General features: G+C 55.2%; 1 protein-coding gene across 1 annotated transcript in view; it reads left to right on the top strand.

Moving 5' to 3' along the window:
• Positions 1-17,890, top strand: part of slc35a2 (solute carrier family 35 member 2) — a 67,557-nt gene extending 49,667 nt beyond the window's left edge. Inside the window, 4 exon segments of the mRNA XM_059949552.1 lie at positions 11,062-11,213; positions 12,186-12,251; positions 12,253-12,845; positions 17,658-17,890. Coding sequence (XP_059805535.1) covers positions 11,062-11,213; positions 12,186-12,251; positions 12,253-12,845; positions 17,658-17,685 — 839 coding nt within the window. The 3' untranslated portion in view covers positions 17,686-17,890.
• The last annotated feature ends 25 nt before the right edge of the window (positions 17,891-17,915 follow it).

Here is a 17,915-nt window from a genome sequence, read left to right as displayed (position 1 = left end):
CACACACCCTCCCCTATCACCCACAACGAGATCCACAACCTGTCTGCTGTTCCAGAGGAAAAGGGTCACTTCTGTCTCTCACACACCCTCCCCTATCACCCAAACCGAGATCCACTCCCTGTCTGCTGTTCCAGAGGAAAAGCGTCACTTCTGTCTCTCACACACCCTCCCCTATCACCCACAGCGAGATCCATTCCGTCTGCTGTTCCAGAGGAAAAGGGTCACTTCTGTCTCTCACACACCCTCCCCTATCACCCACAATAAGATCCACTCCCTGTCTGCTGTTCCACAGGAAAAGGGTCACTTCTGTCTCTCACACACCCTCCCCTATCACCCACAACGAGATCCACTCCCTGTCTGCTGTTCCAGAGGAAAAGGGTCACTTCTGTCTCACACACACCCTCCACTATCACCCACAGCGAGATCCACTCCGTCTGTTGTTGCAGAGGAAAAGGGTCACTTCTCTCTCTCACACACCCTCCCCTATCATCCACAATGAGATCCATTCCCTGTCTGATGTTCCACAGCAAAAGGGTCACTTCTGTCTCACACACAACCTCCACTATCACCCACAGCGAGATCCACTCCGTCTGCTGTTCCAGAGGAAAAGGGTCACTTCTGTCTCTCACACACCCTCCCCTGTCATCCACAACGAGATCCACACCCTGTCTGCTGTTCCAGAGGAAAAGGGTCACTTCTGTCTCACACACACCCTCCCCTATCACCCACAACGAGATCCACAACCTGTCTGCTGTTCCAGAGGAAAAGGGTCACTTCTGTCTCTCACACACCCTCCCCTATCACCCAAACCGAGATCCACTCCCTGTCTGCTGTTCCAGAGGAAAAGCGTCACTTCTGTCTCTCACACACCCTCCCCTATCACCCACAGCGAGATCCATTCCGTCTGCTGTTCCAGAGGAAAAGGGTCACTTCTGTCTCTCACACACCCTCCCCTATCACCCACAATAAGATCCACTCCCTGTCTGCTGTTCCACAGGAAAAGGGTCACTTCTGTCTCTCACACACCCTCCCCTATCACCCACAACGAGATCCACTCCCTGTCTGTTGTTCCACAGGAAAAGGTTCACTTCTGTCTCTCACACACCCTCCCCTATCACCTACAGCGAGATCCACTCCGTCTGCTGTTCCAGAGGAAAAGGGTCACTTCTGTCTCTCACACACCCTCCCCTATCACCCACAGCGAGATCCCCTCCCTGTCTGCTGCTGTTGCTGTTCCAGAGGAGAAGTCAGTACTGTCTCACACACCCTCCCCTATCACCCACAGCGAGATCCACTCCGTCTGTTGTTGCAGAGGAAAAGGGTCACTTCTGTCTCTCACACACCCTCCCCTATCACCCACAACGAGATCCACTCCCTGTCTGTTGTTCCACAGGGAAAGGTTCACTTCTGTCTCTCACACACCCTCCCCTATCATTCACAGCGAGATCCACTTCCTGTCTGCTGTTCCAGAGGAAAAGGGTCACTTCTGTCTCTCACACACCCTCCCCTATCACCCACAACGAGATCCACTCCCTGTCTGCTGTTCCAGAGGAAATGGGTCACTTCTGACTCTCACACACCCTCCCCTATCACCCACAACGAGATCCACTCCCTGTCTGCTGTTCCAGAGGAAAAGGGTCACTTCTGTCACTCACACACCCTCCCCTATCACCCACAGCGAGATCCCCTCCCTGTCTGCTGCTGTTGCTGTTCCAGAGGAGAAGTCAGTACTGTCTCACACACCCTCCCCTATCACCCACAGCGAGATCCACTCCGTCTGTTGTTGCAGAGGAAAAGGGTCACTTCTGTCTCTCACACACCCTCCCCTATCACCCAAAATGAAATCCACTCCCTGTCTGCTGTTCCAGATGAAAAGGGTCAGTTCTGTCTCACACACACCCTCCACTATCACCCACAGCGAGATCCACTCCTTCTGCTGTTCCAGAGGAAAAGGGTCACTTCTGTCTCTCACACACCCTCCCCTATCACCCACAATGAGTTCCACTCCGTCTGCTGTTCCAGAGGAAAAGGGTCACTTCTGTCTCACACACCCTCCACTATCACCCACAATGAGATCCACTCCCTGTCTGCTGTTCCAGAGGAAAAGGGTCACTTCTGTCTCTCACACACCCTCCCCTATCACCCACAGCGAGATCCACTCCCTGTCTGCTGTTCCAGAGGAAAAGGGTCACTTCTGTCTCACACACCCTCCACTATCACCCACAACGAGATCCACTCCGTCTGCTGTTCCAGAGGAAAAGGGTCACTTCTGTCTCTCACACACCCTCCCCTATCACCCACAATGAGTTCCACTCGGTCTGCTGTTCCAGAGGAGAGGTCAGTACTGTCTCACACACACCCTCCACTATCACCCACAGCGAGATCCACTCCCTGTCTGCTGTTCCAGAGGAAAAGGGTCACTTCTGTCTCTCACACACCCTCCCCTATCACCTACAGCGAGATCCACTCCGTCTGCTGTTCCAGAGGAAAAGGGTCACTTCTGTCTCTCACACACCCTCCCCTATCACCCACAGCGAGATCCCCTCCCTGTCTGCTGCTGTTGCTGTTCCAGAGGAGAAGTCAGTACTGTCTCACACACCCTCCCCTATCACCCACAGCGAGATCCACTCCGTCTGTTGTTGCAGAGGAAAAGGGTCACTTCTGTCTCTCACACACCCTCCCCTATCACCCAAAATGAAATCCACTCCCTGTCTGCTGTTCCAGATGAAAAGGGTCAGTTCTGTCTCACACACACCCTCCACTATCACCCACAGCGAGATCCACTCCTTCTGCTGTTCCAGAGGAAAAGGGTCACTTCTGTCTCTCACACACCCTCCCCTATCACCCACAATGAGTTCCACTCCGTCTGCTGTTCCAGAGGAAAAGGGTCTCTTCTGTCTCACACACCCTCCACTATCACCCACAATGAGATCCACTCCCTGTCTGCTGTTCCAGAGGAAAAGGGTCACTTCTGTCTCTCACACACCCTCCCCTATCACCCACAGCGAGATCCACTCCCTGTCTGCTGTTCCAGAGGAAAAGGGTCACTTCTGTCTCACACACCCTCCACTATCACCCACAACGAGATCCACTCCGTCTGCTGTTCCAGAGGAAAAGGGTCACTTCTGTCTCTCACACACCCTCCCCTATCACCCACAATGAGTTCCACTCCGTCTGCTGTTCCAGAGGAGAGGTCAGTACTGTCTCACACACACCCTCCACTATCACCCACAGCGAGATCCACTCCCTGTCTGCTGTTCCAGAGGAAAAGGTTCACTTCTGTCTCTCACACACCCTCCCCTATCATTCACAGCGAGATCCACTTCCTGTCTGCTGTTCCAGAGGAAAAGGGTCACTTCTGTCACTCACACACCCTCCCCTATCACCCACAGCGAGATCCCCTCCCTGTCTGCTGCTGTTGCTGTTCCAGAGGAGAAGTCAGTACTGTCTCACACACCCTCCCCTATCACCCACAGCGAGATCCACTCCGTCTGTTGTTGCAGAGGAAAAGGGTCACTTCTGTCTCTCACACACCCTCCCCTATCACCCAAAATGAAATCCACTCCCTGTCTGCTGTTCCAGATGAAAAGGGTCAGTTCTGTCTCACACACACCCTCCACTATCACCCACAGCGAGATCCACTCCTTCTGCTGTTCCAGAGGAAAAGGGTCACTTCTGTCTCTCACACACCCTCCCCTATCACCCACAATGAGTTCCACTCCGTCTGCTGTTCCAGAGGAAAAGGGTCACTTCTGTCTCACACACCCTCCACTATCACCCACAATGAGATCCACTCCCTGTCTGCTGTTCCAGAGGAAAAGGGTCACTTCTGTCTCTCACACACCCTCCCCTATCACCCACAGCGAGATCCACTCCCTGTCTGCTGTTCCAGAGGAAAAGGGTCACTTCTGTCTCACACACCCTCCACTATCACCCACAACGAGATCCACTCCGTCTGCTGTTCCAGAGGAAAAGGGTCACTTCTGTCTCTCACACACCCTCCCCTATCACCCACAATGAGTTCCACTCCGTCTGCTGTTCCAGAGGAGAGGTCAGTACTGTCTCACACACACCCTCCACTATCACCCACAGCGAGATCCACTCCCTGTCTGCTGTTCCAGAGGAAAAGGGTCACTTCTGTCTCTCACACACCCTCCCCTATCACCCACAACGAGATACACTCCCTGTCTGCTGTTCCAGAGGAAAAGGTTCACTTCTGTCTCTCACACACCCTCCCCTATCACCCACAACGAGATCCACTCCCTGTCTGCTGTTCCAGAGGAAATGGGTCACTTCTGACTCTCACACACCCTCCCCTATCACCGACAACGAGATCCACTCCCTGTCTACTGTTCCAGAGGAAAAGGGTCACTTCTGTCTCTCACACACCCTCCCCTATCACCCAAACCGAGATCCACTCCCTGTCTGCTGTTCCAGAGGAAAAGGGTCACTTCTGTCACTCACACACCCTCCCCTATCACCCACAGCGAGATCCCCTCCCTGTCTGCTGCTGTTGCTGTTCCAGAGGAGAAGTCAGTACTGTCTCACACACCCTCCCCTATCACCCACAGCGAGATCCACTCCCTCTGTTGTTGCAGAGGAAAAGGGTCACTTCTGTCTCTCACACACCCTCCCCTATCACCCACAACGAGATCCACTCCCTGTCTGTTGTTCCACAGGAAAAGGTTCACTTCTGTCTCTCACACACCCTCCCCTATCACCTACAGCGAGATCCACTCCGTCTGCTGTTCCAGAGGAAAAGGGTCACTTCTGTCTCACACACACCCTCCCCTATCACCCACAGCGAGATCCACTCCGTCTGCTGTTCCAGAGGAAAAGGGTCCCTTCTGTCTCTCACACACCCTCCCCTATCACCCACAACGAGATCCACTCCCTGTCTGCTGTTCCAGAGGAAAAGGGTCACTTCTGTCTCTCACACACCCTCCACTATCACCCACAACGAGATCCACTCCCTGTCTGCTGTTCCAGAGGAAAAAGGGTCACTTCTGTCTCTCACACACCCTCCCCTATCACCCACAACGAGATCCACTCCCTGTCTGCTGTTCCAGAGGAAATGGGTCACTTCTGTCTCTCACACACCCTCCCCTATCACCCACAACGAGATCCACTCCCTGTCTGCTGTTCCACAGCAAAAGGGTCGCTTCTGTCTCACACACACCCTCCACTATCACCCACAGCGAGATCCCCTCCGTCTGCTGTTCCAGAGGAAAAGGGTCACTTCTGTCTCTCACACACCCTCCCCTATCACCCACAATGTGATCCACTCCGTCTGCTGTTCCAGAGGAGAGGTCAGTACTGTCTCACACACACCCTCCACTAACACCCACAGCGAGATCCACTCCGTCTGTTGTTGCAGAGGAAAAGGGTCACTTCTGTCTCTCACACACCCTCCACTATCACCCACAACGAGATCCACTCCCTGTCTGCTGTTCCAGAGGAAATGGGTCACTTCTGTCTCTCACACCCCCTCCCCTTTCACCCACAATGAGATCCACTCCCTGTCTGCTGTTCCAGAGGTAAAGGGTCAGTTCTGTCTCACACACACCCTCCACTATCACCCACAGCGAGATCCACTCCCTGTCTGCTGTTCCAGAGGAAATGGGTCAGTTCCGTCTCACACACACCCTCCACTATCACCTAGAGCGAGATCCACTCCATGTGCTGTTCCAGAGGAAAAGGGTCACTTCTGTTTCTCACACACCCTCCCCTATCACCCACAATGAGATCCACTCCCTGTCTGCTGTTCCAGAGGAAAAGGGTCACTTCTGTCTCACACACACCCTGCACTATCACCCACAGCGAGATCCACTCCGTCTGCTGTTCCAGAGGAAAAGGGTCCCTTCTGTCTCTCACACACCCTCCCCTATCACCCACAACGAGATCCACTCCCTGTCTGCTGTTCCAGAGGAAAAGGGTCACTTCTGTCTCTCACACACCCTCCACTATCACCCACAACGAGATCCACTCCCTGTCTGCTGTTCCAGAGGAAAAGGGTCACTTCTGTCTCTCACACACCCTCCCCTATCACCCACAACGAGATCCACTCCCTGTCTGCTGTTCCAGAGGAAATGGGTCACTTCTGTCTCTCACACACCCTCCCCTATCACCCACAACGAGATCCACTCCCTGTCTGCTGTTCCACAGCAAAAGGGTCGCTTCTGTCTCACACACACCCTCCACTATCACCCACAGCGAGATCCCCTCCGTCTGCTGTTCCAGAGGAAAAGGGTCACTTCTGTCTCTCACACACCCTCCACTATCACCCACAACGAGATCCACTCCCTGTCTGCTGTTCCAGAGGAAAAGGGTCACTTCTGTCTCTCACACACCCTCCCCTATCACCCACAACGAGATCCACTCCCTGTCTGCTGTTCCAGAGGAAATGGGTCACTTCTGTCTCTCACACACCCTCCCCTATCACCCACAACGAGATCCACTCCCTGTCTGCTGTTCCACAGCAAAAGGGTCGCTTCTGTCTCACACACACCCTCCACTATCACCCACAGCGAGATCCCCTCCGTCTGCTGTTCCAGAGGAAAAGGGTCACTTCTGTCTCTCACACACCCTCCCCTATCACCCACAATGTGATCCACTCCGTCTGCTGTTCCAGAGGAGAGGTCAGTACTGTCTCACACACACCCTCCACTATCACCCACAGCGAGATCCACTCCGTCTGTTGTTGCAGAGGAAAAGGGTCACTTCTGTCTCTCACACACCCTCCACTATCACCCACAACGAGATCCACTCCCTGTCTGCTGTTCCAGAGGAAATGGGTCACTTCTGTCTCTCACACACCCTCCCCTATCACCCACAACGAGATCCACTCCCTGTCTACTGTTCCAGAGGAAAAGGGTCACTTCTGTCTCTCACACACCCTCCCCTATCACTCACAACGAGATCCACTCCCTGTCTGCTGTTCCAGAGGAAATGGGTCACTTCTGTCTCTCACACACCCTCCCCTATCACCGACAATGAGATCCACTCCGTCTGCTGTTCCAGAGGAAAAGGGTCACTTCTGTCTCTCACACACCCTCCCCTATCACTCACAACGAGATCCACTCCCTGTCTGCTGTTCCAGAGGAAATGGGTCACTTCTGTCTCTCACACACCCTCCCCTATCACCGACAATGAGATCCACTCCGTCTGCTGTTCCAGAGGAGAGGTCAGTACTGTCTCACACACACCCTCCACTATCACCCACAGCTATATCCACTCCGTCTATTGTTGCAGATGAAAAGGGTCACTTCTGTCTCTCACACACCCTCCCCTATCGCCCACAATGAGATCCACTCCCTGTCTGCTGTTCCAGAGGAAAAGGGTCACTTCTGTCTCTCACACACCCTCCACTATCACCCACAACGAGATCCACTCCGTCTGCTGTTCCAGAGGAAAAGGGTCACTTCTGTCTCTCACACACCCTCCCCTATCACCCACAACGAGATCCACTCCCTGTCTGCTGTTCCAGAGGAAATGGGTCACTTCTGTCTCTCACACACCCTCCCCTATCACCCACAACGAGATCCACTCCCTGTCTACTGTTCCAGAGGAAAAGGGTCACTTCTGTCTCTCACACACCCTCCCCTATCACCCACAATGAGATCCACTCCGTCTGCTGTTCCAGAGGAGAGGTCAGTACTGTCTCACACACACCCTCCACTATCACCCACAGCGAGATCCACTCCGTCTGTTGTTGCAGAGGAAAAGGGTCACTTCTGTCTCACACACACCCTCCACTATCACCCACAGCGAGATCCACTCCCTGTCTGCTGTTCCAGAGGAAAAGGGTCACTTCTGTCTCTCACACACCCTCCCCTATCACCCACAACGAGATCCACTCCCTGTCTGTTGTTCCAGAGGAAATGGGTCAGTTCCGTCTCACACACACCCTCCACTATCACCTAGAGCGAGATCCACTCCGTGTGCTGTTCCAGAGGAAAAGGGTCACTTCTGTTTCTCACACACCCTCCCCTATCACCCACAGCGAGATCCACTCCGTCTGTTGTTGCAGAGGAAAAGGGTCACTTCTGTCTCTCTCACACCCTCCCCTATCATCCACAATGAGATCCACTCCCTGTCTGCTGTTCCAGAGGAAAAGGGTCACTTCTGTCTCACACACACCCTGCACTATCACCCACAGCGAGATCCACTCCGTCTGCTGTTCCAGAGGAAAAGGGTCCCTTCTGTCTCTCACACACCCTCCCCTATCACCCACAACGAGATCCACTCCCTGTCTGCTGTTCCAGAGGAAAAGGGTCACTTCTGTCTCTCACACACCCTCCACTATCACCCACAACGAGATCCACTCCCTGTCTGCTGTTCCAGAGGAAAAGGGTCACTTCTGTCTCTCACACACCCTCCCCTATCACCCACAACGAGATCCACTCCCTGTCTGCTGTTCCAGAGGAAATGGGTCACTTCTGTCTCTCACACACCCTCCCCTATCACCCACAACGAGATCCACTCCCTGTCTGCTGTTCCACAGCAAAAGGGTCGCTTCTGTCTCACACACACCCTCCACTATCACCCACAGCGAGATCCCCTCCGTCTGCTGTTCCAGAGGAAAAGGGTCACTTCTGTCTCTCACACACCCTCCCCTATCACCCACAATGTGATCCACTCCGTCTGCTGTTCCAGAGGAGAGGTCAGTACTGTCTCACACACACCCTCCACTATCACCCACAGCGAGATCCACTCCGTCTGTTGTTGCAGAGGAAAAGGGTCACTTCTGTCTCTCACACACCCTCCACTATCACCCACAACGAGATCCACTCCCTGTCTGCTGTTCCAGAGGAAATGGGTCACTTCTGTCTCTCACACACCCTCCCCTATCACCCACAACGAGATCCACTCCCTGTCTACTGTTCCAGAGGAAAAGGGTCACTTCTGTCTCTCACACACCCTCCCCTATCACTCACAACGAGCACATCCACTTCCTGTCTGCTGTTCCAGAGGAAAAGGGTCACTTCTGTCTCTCACACACCCTCCCCTATCACTCACAACGAGATCCACTCCCTGTCTGCTGTTCCAGAGGAAATGGGTCACTTCTGTCTCTCACACACCCTCCCCTATCACCGATAATGAGATCCACTCCGTCTGCTGTTCCAGAGGAAAAGGGTCACTTCTGTCTCTCACACACCCTCCCCTATCACTCACAACGAGATCCACTCCCTGTCTGCTGTTCCAGAGGAAATGGGTCACTTCTGTCTCTCACACACCCTCCCCTATCACCGACAATGAGATCCACTCCGTCTGCTGTTCCAGAGGAGAGGTCAGTACTGTCTCACACACACCCTCCACTATCACCCACAGCGAGATCCACTCCGTCTGTTGTTGCAGAGGAAAAGTGTCACTTCTGTCTCACACACACCCTCCACTATCACCCACAGCGAGATCCACTCCCTGTCTGCTGTTCCAGAGGAAAAGGGTCACTTCTGTCTCTCACACACCCTCCCCTATCACCCACAACGAGATCCACTCCCTGTCTGTTGTTCCAGAGGAAATGGGTCAGTTCCGTCTCACACACACCCTCCACTATCACCTACAGCGAGATCCACTCCGTGTGCTGTTTCAGAGGAAAAGGGTCACTTCTGTTTCTCACACACCCTCCCCTATCACCCACAGCGAGATCCACTCCGTCTGTTGTTGCAGAGGAAAAGGGTCACTTCTGTCTCTCACACACCCTCCCCTATCATCCACAATGAGATCCACTCCCTGTCTGCTGTTCCAGAGGAAAAGGGTCACTTCTGTCTCACACACACCCTGCACTATCACCCACAGCGAGATCCACTCCGTCTGCTGTTCCAGAGGAAAAGGGTCCCTTCTGTCTCTCACACACCCTCCCCTATCACCCACAACGAGATCCACTCCCTGTCTGCTGTTCCAGAGGAAAAGGGTCACTTCTGTCTCTCACACACCCTCCACTATCACCCACAATGAGATCCACTCCCTGTCTGCTGTTCCAGAGGAAAAGGGTCACTTCTGTCTCTCACACACCCTCCCCTATCACCCACAACGAGATCCACTCCCTGTCTGCTGTTCCAGAGGAATTGGGTCACTTCTGTCTCTCACACACCCTCCCCTATCACCCACAACATCCACTCCCTGTCTACTGTTCCAGAGGAAAAGGGTCACTTCTGTCTCTCACACACCCTCCCCTATCACTCACAACGAGATCCACTTCCTGCCTGCTGTTCCAGAGGAGAGGTCACTTCTGTCTCACACACACCCTCCACTATCACCCACAACGAGATCCACTCCCTGTCTGCTGTTCCAGAGGAAAAGGGTCACTTCTGTCTCTCACACACCCTCCACTATCACCCACAACGAGATCCACTCCCTGTCTACTGTTCCAGAGGAAAAGGGTCACTTCTGTCTCTCACACACCCTCCCCTATCACCCACAACGAGATCCACTCCCTGTCTGCTGTTCCAGAGGAAAAGGGTCACTTCTGTCTCTCTCACACCCTTCCCTATCACCCACAGCGAGATCCACTCCGTCTGCTGTTCCAGAGGAGTTAGTGCCCTTTCTCTCTCTCTTTCCCCCTCCCTCTCCCTCTCCCCCCTCCCTCTCCCCCTCCCTCTCCCTCTCCCCTCCCTCCCTCTCCCCCCTCTCCCCCTCCCCCCTCCCCCCTCCCCCCCTCTCCCCCCTTCTCCCTCTCCCCCCCTCTCCCCCCCTTCTCCCCCCCCTCTCCCCCCTCTCCCCCTCTCTTCCCCTCCCTCTCCCCCTCTCCTCTCCCTCCCCCTCTCCCTCCCCCTCTCCCCCTCCCTCTCTCTCCCCCCCCTTCCACTCCTGTCACACACACGCCCTCCCCTGTCGCACACAGAGTGTTGGACCAGAGAGGTCAGTGCTGTAACACGCTCCCTTTCTCTCCCACTCATGGCGACATCCACTCCCCATCTGCCGTCCCAGAAGCGTGGTCCTTCCCCCGACCGCCCACGGCAATATCCGCTCTCCCACCTTGAGGCACGTCGGCCACGCGCTATATCGGTGGCATGGTGATCCCCTACGATGCCAACAGCATCTTGCCTCCCCTCCCCACAGGGAACGTGAAGGAGTTGGCTCTGCATCTGTATGACAGTCTCATCATTCACTACATGGACACTCTGAAGATGGCCGTCCCCTCGCTCATCTACACCCTGCAGAACAACTTGCAGTACGTCGCCATCTCCAACCTGCCCGCAGCCACCTTCCAGGTAAGCTGCGCCCGGCCTGCGTCCTGTTCCACGCAGATCTGCTTTCATCCCACGCTCAGTCCATCCAACCCTGTCAGCATGCGTCCGCACTCTGTGTGAGCCCTGTTGCACGCTCTGTCCCACGCAGGGCTCTGTCTGTGCCTTGTCTGGGCTCTGTCCCACGCAGGCTGCTCCTGGGTCTGGGCTCTGTCTGTGCCTTGTCTGGGCTCTGTCCCACGCAGGCTGCTCCTGGGTCTGGGCTCTGTCCCACGCAGGCTGCTCCTGGGTCTGCGCTCTGTCTGTGCCTTGTCTGCACGCCGTCCTATGCTGGTGTTTGCTCTGTCCCACACAGGCTGCTCCTGGGTCTGCGCTCTGTCTGTACCTTGTCTACACTCTGTCCCACACAGGTCCATTCTGTCTGCATCCTGTCCACACTCCCCTGCGTGGGTCTGCATGGTCTGCACTCTGTCCTGACTGCTCTGTGCCCTGCCCGCGTGGGTTTGCAATGTCTGCACGGGCACATGACTGGATCTGCACTCTGCCCCAGTCAGTCTTAGCCTTGTCACCCTATCATCTACCGGTTTGATATGCAGTCTGGTCCTGAGTCCATCGCTCTGCCTCTGTGCTCTACCCTGCTTGGGCTTGTGGTTAGGGGTTGTTGGGGATTGGTGAGCTGGAGAGGGGGGTGGGAGTCCAGGAAGTGTGGCCGGGAGGGGTGGGGATTAACGCAGCCGGGGTTGGGGGGTTGGCGACAGGAATTTGGAGATCTACATGGAAAGATGCCGTCCAATCATGAGGAAAGAGTGCAGGAGTAAATGGGAGCTTCTGGGGATCGTGACAACTCCCCACGTGTATTGGCGGAGGTGGGGTTTGTACCCTGGTCTCTGGCCGTGGGAGGTGGCTGCCTCTGTTTGGGTGGAAGGAGTTGGGGACGAGTGGAGTTGGGGGAAACTGATCTGTCTTCGGTCTGTGGCTCCATCTCCCTCCCCTCAGGTCCTGTACCAGTTTAAGATCCTCACCACGGCCCTATTCTCGGTGTTGATGCTGAAGAAATCCCTGGGCCCGGCTGCAGTGGATCTCCCTGCTCATCCTCTTCGTGGGCATTGGTATTGTACAAGTGACGCAGGAGGGCAGTGCCGGGCGGGACCAGGTGCCGGGCCAGAGCTACCTGGTGGGACTGCTGGCCGTAGTGGTCTCCTGCATCTCCTCGGGCTTTGCGGGCGTCTACTTTGAGCGCATCCTGAAAGGGACCTCGGCCTCTATCTGGCTTCGCAACATCCAGCTGGGCCTGTTTGGGACGCTGCTGGGTTTGGGGGCGATGATGTCTAAGGACGGCCCCGCCATCGCCCAGAAAGGCTTCTTCTTCGCCTACACGCCCTTGGTGTGGTCCGTCATCCTCAACCAGGCCTTTGGGGGCCTGCTGGTGGCCATGGTCGTCAAGTACGCCGACAACATCCTCAAGGGTTTCGCTGCTTCTGTCTCCATCATCATCTCTACTGTTGCCTCCGTCCACATGTTCGGTTTCCACCTCGACCTGTACTTCACGCTGGGCGCCGGGCTCGTCATTGTCGCCGTCTTTCTGTACAGTCAGCCCAGGAGTAGCCCCAGCTCTGACCCCGGCACGGCCAAGCCTCCTGAGGCAGCCACCACCAAGTTAGTCATCAAATGAGGCGGCCAGTCTCCCACAGGAACTGTGGGGCTTGCCATCTGCTCTGCACCCCTGGTCCGCAAGCAGGCTGGGACCTTTCCTGCAGGCTGCTGGCTTCCCCCTCTCTCTGCAAATGGCGTGGCTGCTCGGTTGGGGACATTGCAGTTACTGCCCGTGAAGGGGGAGACGGACGTAACCTGGAGGGGTTCATTCGTGGGAGAGGGGCTATTTAAGTTCCCTAGGTCACTAAGCAGCCGGAACATGCACACACACCCTCACTGGAGAACAAGTCCCGCCCGCCCTCACTGGGGATGCGTCCTGCGGTGCGCACGGACCCTCACTGGGGATGCGTCCTGCGTGCGCACGGACCCTCACTGGGGATGCGTCCTGCGTGCGCACCGACCCTCACTGGGGATGCGTCCTACGTGCGCACGGACCCTCACTGGGGATGTGTCCTGTGGTGCTCTGACCCTCACTGGGGGGGGGGGGGGGGTCCCGCATACACACTGACCCTCACTGGGTATGTATCCTGTGTTGCACTGACTCTCACTGGGGGGGCATCCTGCGTGCGCACGGACCCTCACTGGGGGGGGTCCCTCGTACACACTGATCCTCACTGGGGATGTGTCCTTTGTTGCTCTGACCCTCACTGGGTGGGGGGGGGGGGGGGGTCCCGCATACACACTGACCCTCACTGGGTATGTATCCTGTGTTGCACTGACTCTCACTGGGGGGGCATCCTGCGTGCGCACGGACCCTCACTGGGGGGGGTCCCTCGTACACACGGACCCTCACTGGGGATGCGTCCTACGTGCGCACGGACCCTCACTGGGGATGTGTCCTGCGTGCGCACGGACCCTCACTGGGGATGCGTCCTGCGTGCGCACGGACCCTCACTGGGGGGGGTCCCTCGTACACACTGATCCTCACTGGGGATGTGTCCTTTGTTGCTTTGACCCTCACTGGGTGGGGGGGGGTGTCCCGCATACACACTGACCCTCACTGGGTATGTATCCTGTGTTGCACTGACTCTCACTGGGGGGGCATCCTGCCGTGCGCACGGACCCTCACTGGGGGGGGTCCCTCGTACACACGGACCCTCACTGGGGATGCGTCCTACATGCGCACGGACCCTCACTGGGGATGTGTCCTGCGTGCGCACGGACCCTCACTGGGGATGTGTCCTGCGTGCGCACGGACCCTCACTGGGGGGGGTCCCTCGTACACACTGATCCTCACTGGGGATGTGTCCTTTGTTGCTCTGACCATCACTGGGTGGGGGGGGGAGGGTCCCGCATACACACTGATCCTCACTGGGGATGTGTCCTTTGTTGCTCTGACCCTCACTGGGTGGGGGGGGGGGGTCCCGCGTACACACTGATCCTCACTGGGGATGTGTCCTTTGTTGCTCTGACCCTCACTGGGTGGGGGGGGGGGTCCCGCGTACACACTGACCCTCGCTGGGTATTTATCCTGTGTTCCACTGACCCTCACTGGGGGGGGGGGCGGGCCCCGCGTACACACTGACTCTCACTGGGGACGTGTCCTGCGTGCACACTGACCCTCACTGGGGGGGGGGGGCGGGTCCCGCATACACACTGAATCATTGGGAATGTGTCCTGCGTGCACACTGACCCCTCACTGTGGGGACAGGTCCCATGTGTGCACTGACCCTCACTGGGGGATGTGTCCTGCACAGTGACACTTATTGAGGGATGTGTCTGGCCACGCGCCACTAACCCTGCCGTTGGGCAAGTGTCCTGCCTGCCAGCCCTCGCTGGGGGCACGGGTCCCACACATGCCCATGCACGAAAACTCAGTGATATTACCCAGGTCAGTTCACACTGTACTCCCCAGCACTGCCTTGCTGCATGTCAAGGTGAACACTCTTTGATAAAAGCTGCTTTGTTTAGGGACCTTTTCTGTTGTATATTGGATGTCGAGTGGTTCCCCCTTCCCTCCCACTCTGCAGAGATGCTGGTCTCCGAAGACCCTGCTCTGGCCGCTAGGGGTGTGTGGTCAGCAAGAACCGCTGTCCTGGTCTCTGCATTGCCTGTGTGGGGAGGAAGGGTTCATTTCTTTTCTAATCATTTCTAAGTTGAGTGGTTGGGTGCCAAGTCCAGCTGCAGCTGCCTGTGGATCTGCCAGTTCTGTTAGTAATCAGAGAAATCCAGGCTGTGAGACTGGAAGGAGTGACCCCTCTGCTGACTCTGTCCGGAGGATGGATGTGTGCGGGTGTGCGTGACTCTGACACTCTTCCCAGCCCGGCTCACAGAGTATCTGAGGGTTTTCAGGGGCGCGGGGGTGTTTACGAAGCTGAGCTGAATGACTGAGCCCCTCCCCAGTCTGTGGGTGTGTGTGGAGCTGGAGAGGGATTCAGAGAGCTCGATGGTGTGGCTTTTCTGAAATGGCAATAGGGGTATTAAATAGAGGGTTCCCTTCACTCCAGGGAACCAGGTGAAGGAGTGGGCTTACTTCGAGATTCTTTATAAAGAAACTATTTTTTTTAATATATTTTTTTGGTATTTGTTTTAGAGGTATCATTGATTAAAAGGTTCTATACATAAAGATATTTAAATTAAAAGTGATAGTATAAATTGGTTCAACAATAAAATTCAACTTTCTCCTGAGATTTTCCTTGTAATGATTGACAGTAAGTCAGTAGTACATGGGGGGGGGGGGTGGCAGGTGGTTCCGTGTTGTCTGGCTCTCCGTCGATGGCACGGTATCCTGATCTCCCGTCCCCGGTACTGAATAGTCTCGCCCTGACTCGAAACCCTGAGGGGCTGGGGAACGGGCTTCCGCCAGCCGTTTGTCCTGTACCCCTCTCAACCTTTCCTGTCCGTATACCTATTGGAGTGCCTTTTAACTGTTAAAATATGTGTCTGAAACAGATACAGATCACCTTCTGTATGAACACATTGCCCCTTCAGGCCCTTTTCTTAACCTACCCCTCGCTGGTTACTGTTTTATAATGGATCTATTGAGTCTGCCCAGATGAAAATGAATCTCAGGGTTGTATACGGTGACATGTATGTACTTTGCTAATAAACTTACTTTGAACTTTGAATCGATAGCTTCCCTGGGAAAAGACTGTGCACATTCACCCTCAGCCCCTCGTGATCTTATACCCGCCTCAGTCTCCTAGGAAGGAGGGTCTAAGTCTGTCCAATCTCTCCCTCACATCCTGGAAAATCCTAAAATGGGCAGCTCAGTTGTGTGGCAGTTAGCATTTGCAATAGTAGGGCCAGTGACACGGGTTCTATTCTCGCCGCTGTCTAGAAGGAAGGAGTCTGTTATCGCTGTGACTGTGTGGGTTCCTTCAGTTTCCTCCCTCATCCCAAAGATGTACAGATTAGGGTCAGTGAGTTATTACCCTGCCGCCGCAGGCTTGGCAAAACCTGTGGGCTACCCCCAGCATCGCCCTCAGATTGTGCTGGTTGTTGAGGCAAACGACACAATTTGCTGTACTAATCATTAGTAACATAAAGGGGGGGGGGGGGGGGGTCTCATTCAAATATAATGGTAGAACTGCGTCCATAATATTGAGTACATGAGTTGAGATGTTGGTGAGGCCCAGTTTGGGGTATTGTGTGCAGTTTTAGTCACCAAGCTACAGGAAAAAGATTGAAAGTGTGCGGAGAAGATTTGCAAGGATTTTACCTGGACTGGAGGACCTGAGCTACAGAGAAAGGTTGAATAGGTTAGGACTTTATTCCCCGGAGTGTAGGAGAATGAGGGGAGATTTGGTTGAGCTAAACAAAATCATGAGTATATTTAGGGGAAATGCAAGCAGGCTTTTTCCACTGAGGTTGGGTAAGACGAGTTAAAGGCCATGGGTTAAGGCTGAAAGGTGAAATGTTTAAGTGGAACATAAAGGGAACTGATTCACTCGAAGGTGGTGAGAGCGTGGAACAAGCTGCCAGCACAAGTGGTGGGCGTGGGTTTGATTTCAACATTTAAGAGTCATTACATGGATGGGAGGGATATGGAGGGCAGTGGTGTGGGTTGATGGGACTGGAAGAAGATCAGGCTGACTTGGATCCAATGGGCTGAAGGGCCTGTTTCTAACCTACAACTACTTAACAATGAACGCACCCTCCCCTCTCATCTCCTCCATGACCCAGACAGGCACATCTGCTGTCATGAAAGATGATCTGTTCTACACCCTGGCTGGTACCTGAGGGGCTGAACTTGCTGGACTGGTATCAGTGAGCAAGGCAGGATTCTGGGTGGAGTTGGAGAATGAATCCTCCCCTACTCTCACCTCGAGGCTACCATCGTAACCCAGAGGGAGGACTCTGATAGTGTGACCAACACAGACACACGGGGTGGGAAATAGCCAGCTAAACCCAGAAGGGAGGAGGCATCTCCAGCCTCAGCATGCTGACCACAGTCAATGGCAGTGAAGTTACCCACAATCCTCAGGGTTCCAGAAACCACTCTGTTCTGTACACTGCTCAGTGTGGCATGACCCAGAGAAACGGATGTGAGTCTCCCCCAGCCGAGAGAACCATTCACAGTGGGAGGAGGGAAGCATCATTACAGGGAAGGGTCTGGAAGTGGGATCACAGTTTTGGAAGGGGAGGAGGAAGTGGGTTGGGGGGAGGCATGGAGAGAAGACAGGTGTTTAATTCCTTTCTCCTTCCCCCCCCACCCCTCCCTCTGCCTTCCCCTCCGCTCTCCCTGCTCCACTCTCTCACCCCTCCAACCCCCCTCCCCCGACCACTAACCCACAACTGCTCCCCTCTGACCACTCCCCCATCCAACCTCTCTCTCCCTCCCCTCCTCTGCCTCTTTGCCCCCCTCCCTCGCAGAATCGGCTCCAAGGAGAAGGGTTGCTGACTCCAGACTGACCGGACTGGCAGAGGCAGCGGATTCTGGACTCGGACATTATGTTGTGGGGGGATGGACTCCCCCCTCCCAGAGCTCCTGGCTTTCTGGGGGGGGCTGCTTTGAGACTTACAATAGCTTGGCTTTGCCCCAGCTCCTACTGCCCTGTGCTTCCCCCCACCCCCGCTGGCTCATCATTCAGTGCTCTGCTGTTGCTACTAGACCCGTGGTGTGTGTGTCAA

This window comes from Hypanus sabinus, chromosome 24, assembly GCF_030144855.1.
Source record: "Hypanus sabinus isolate sHypSab1 chromosome 24, sHypSab1.hap1, whole genome shotgun sequence".
Classification (NCBI taxonomy): Eukaryota; Metazoa; Chordata; class Chondrichthyes; order Myliobatiformes; family Dasyatidae; genus Hypanus; species Hypanus sabinus.
Note: the sequence above shows the minus strand (reverse complement) of the source record. Positions and strands in the feature narration are given on the sequence as shown.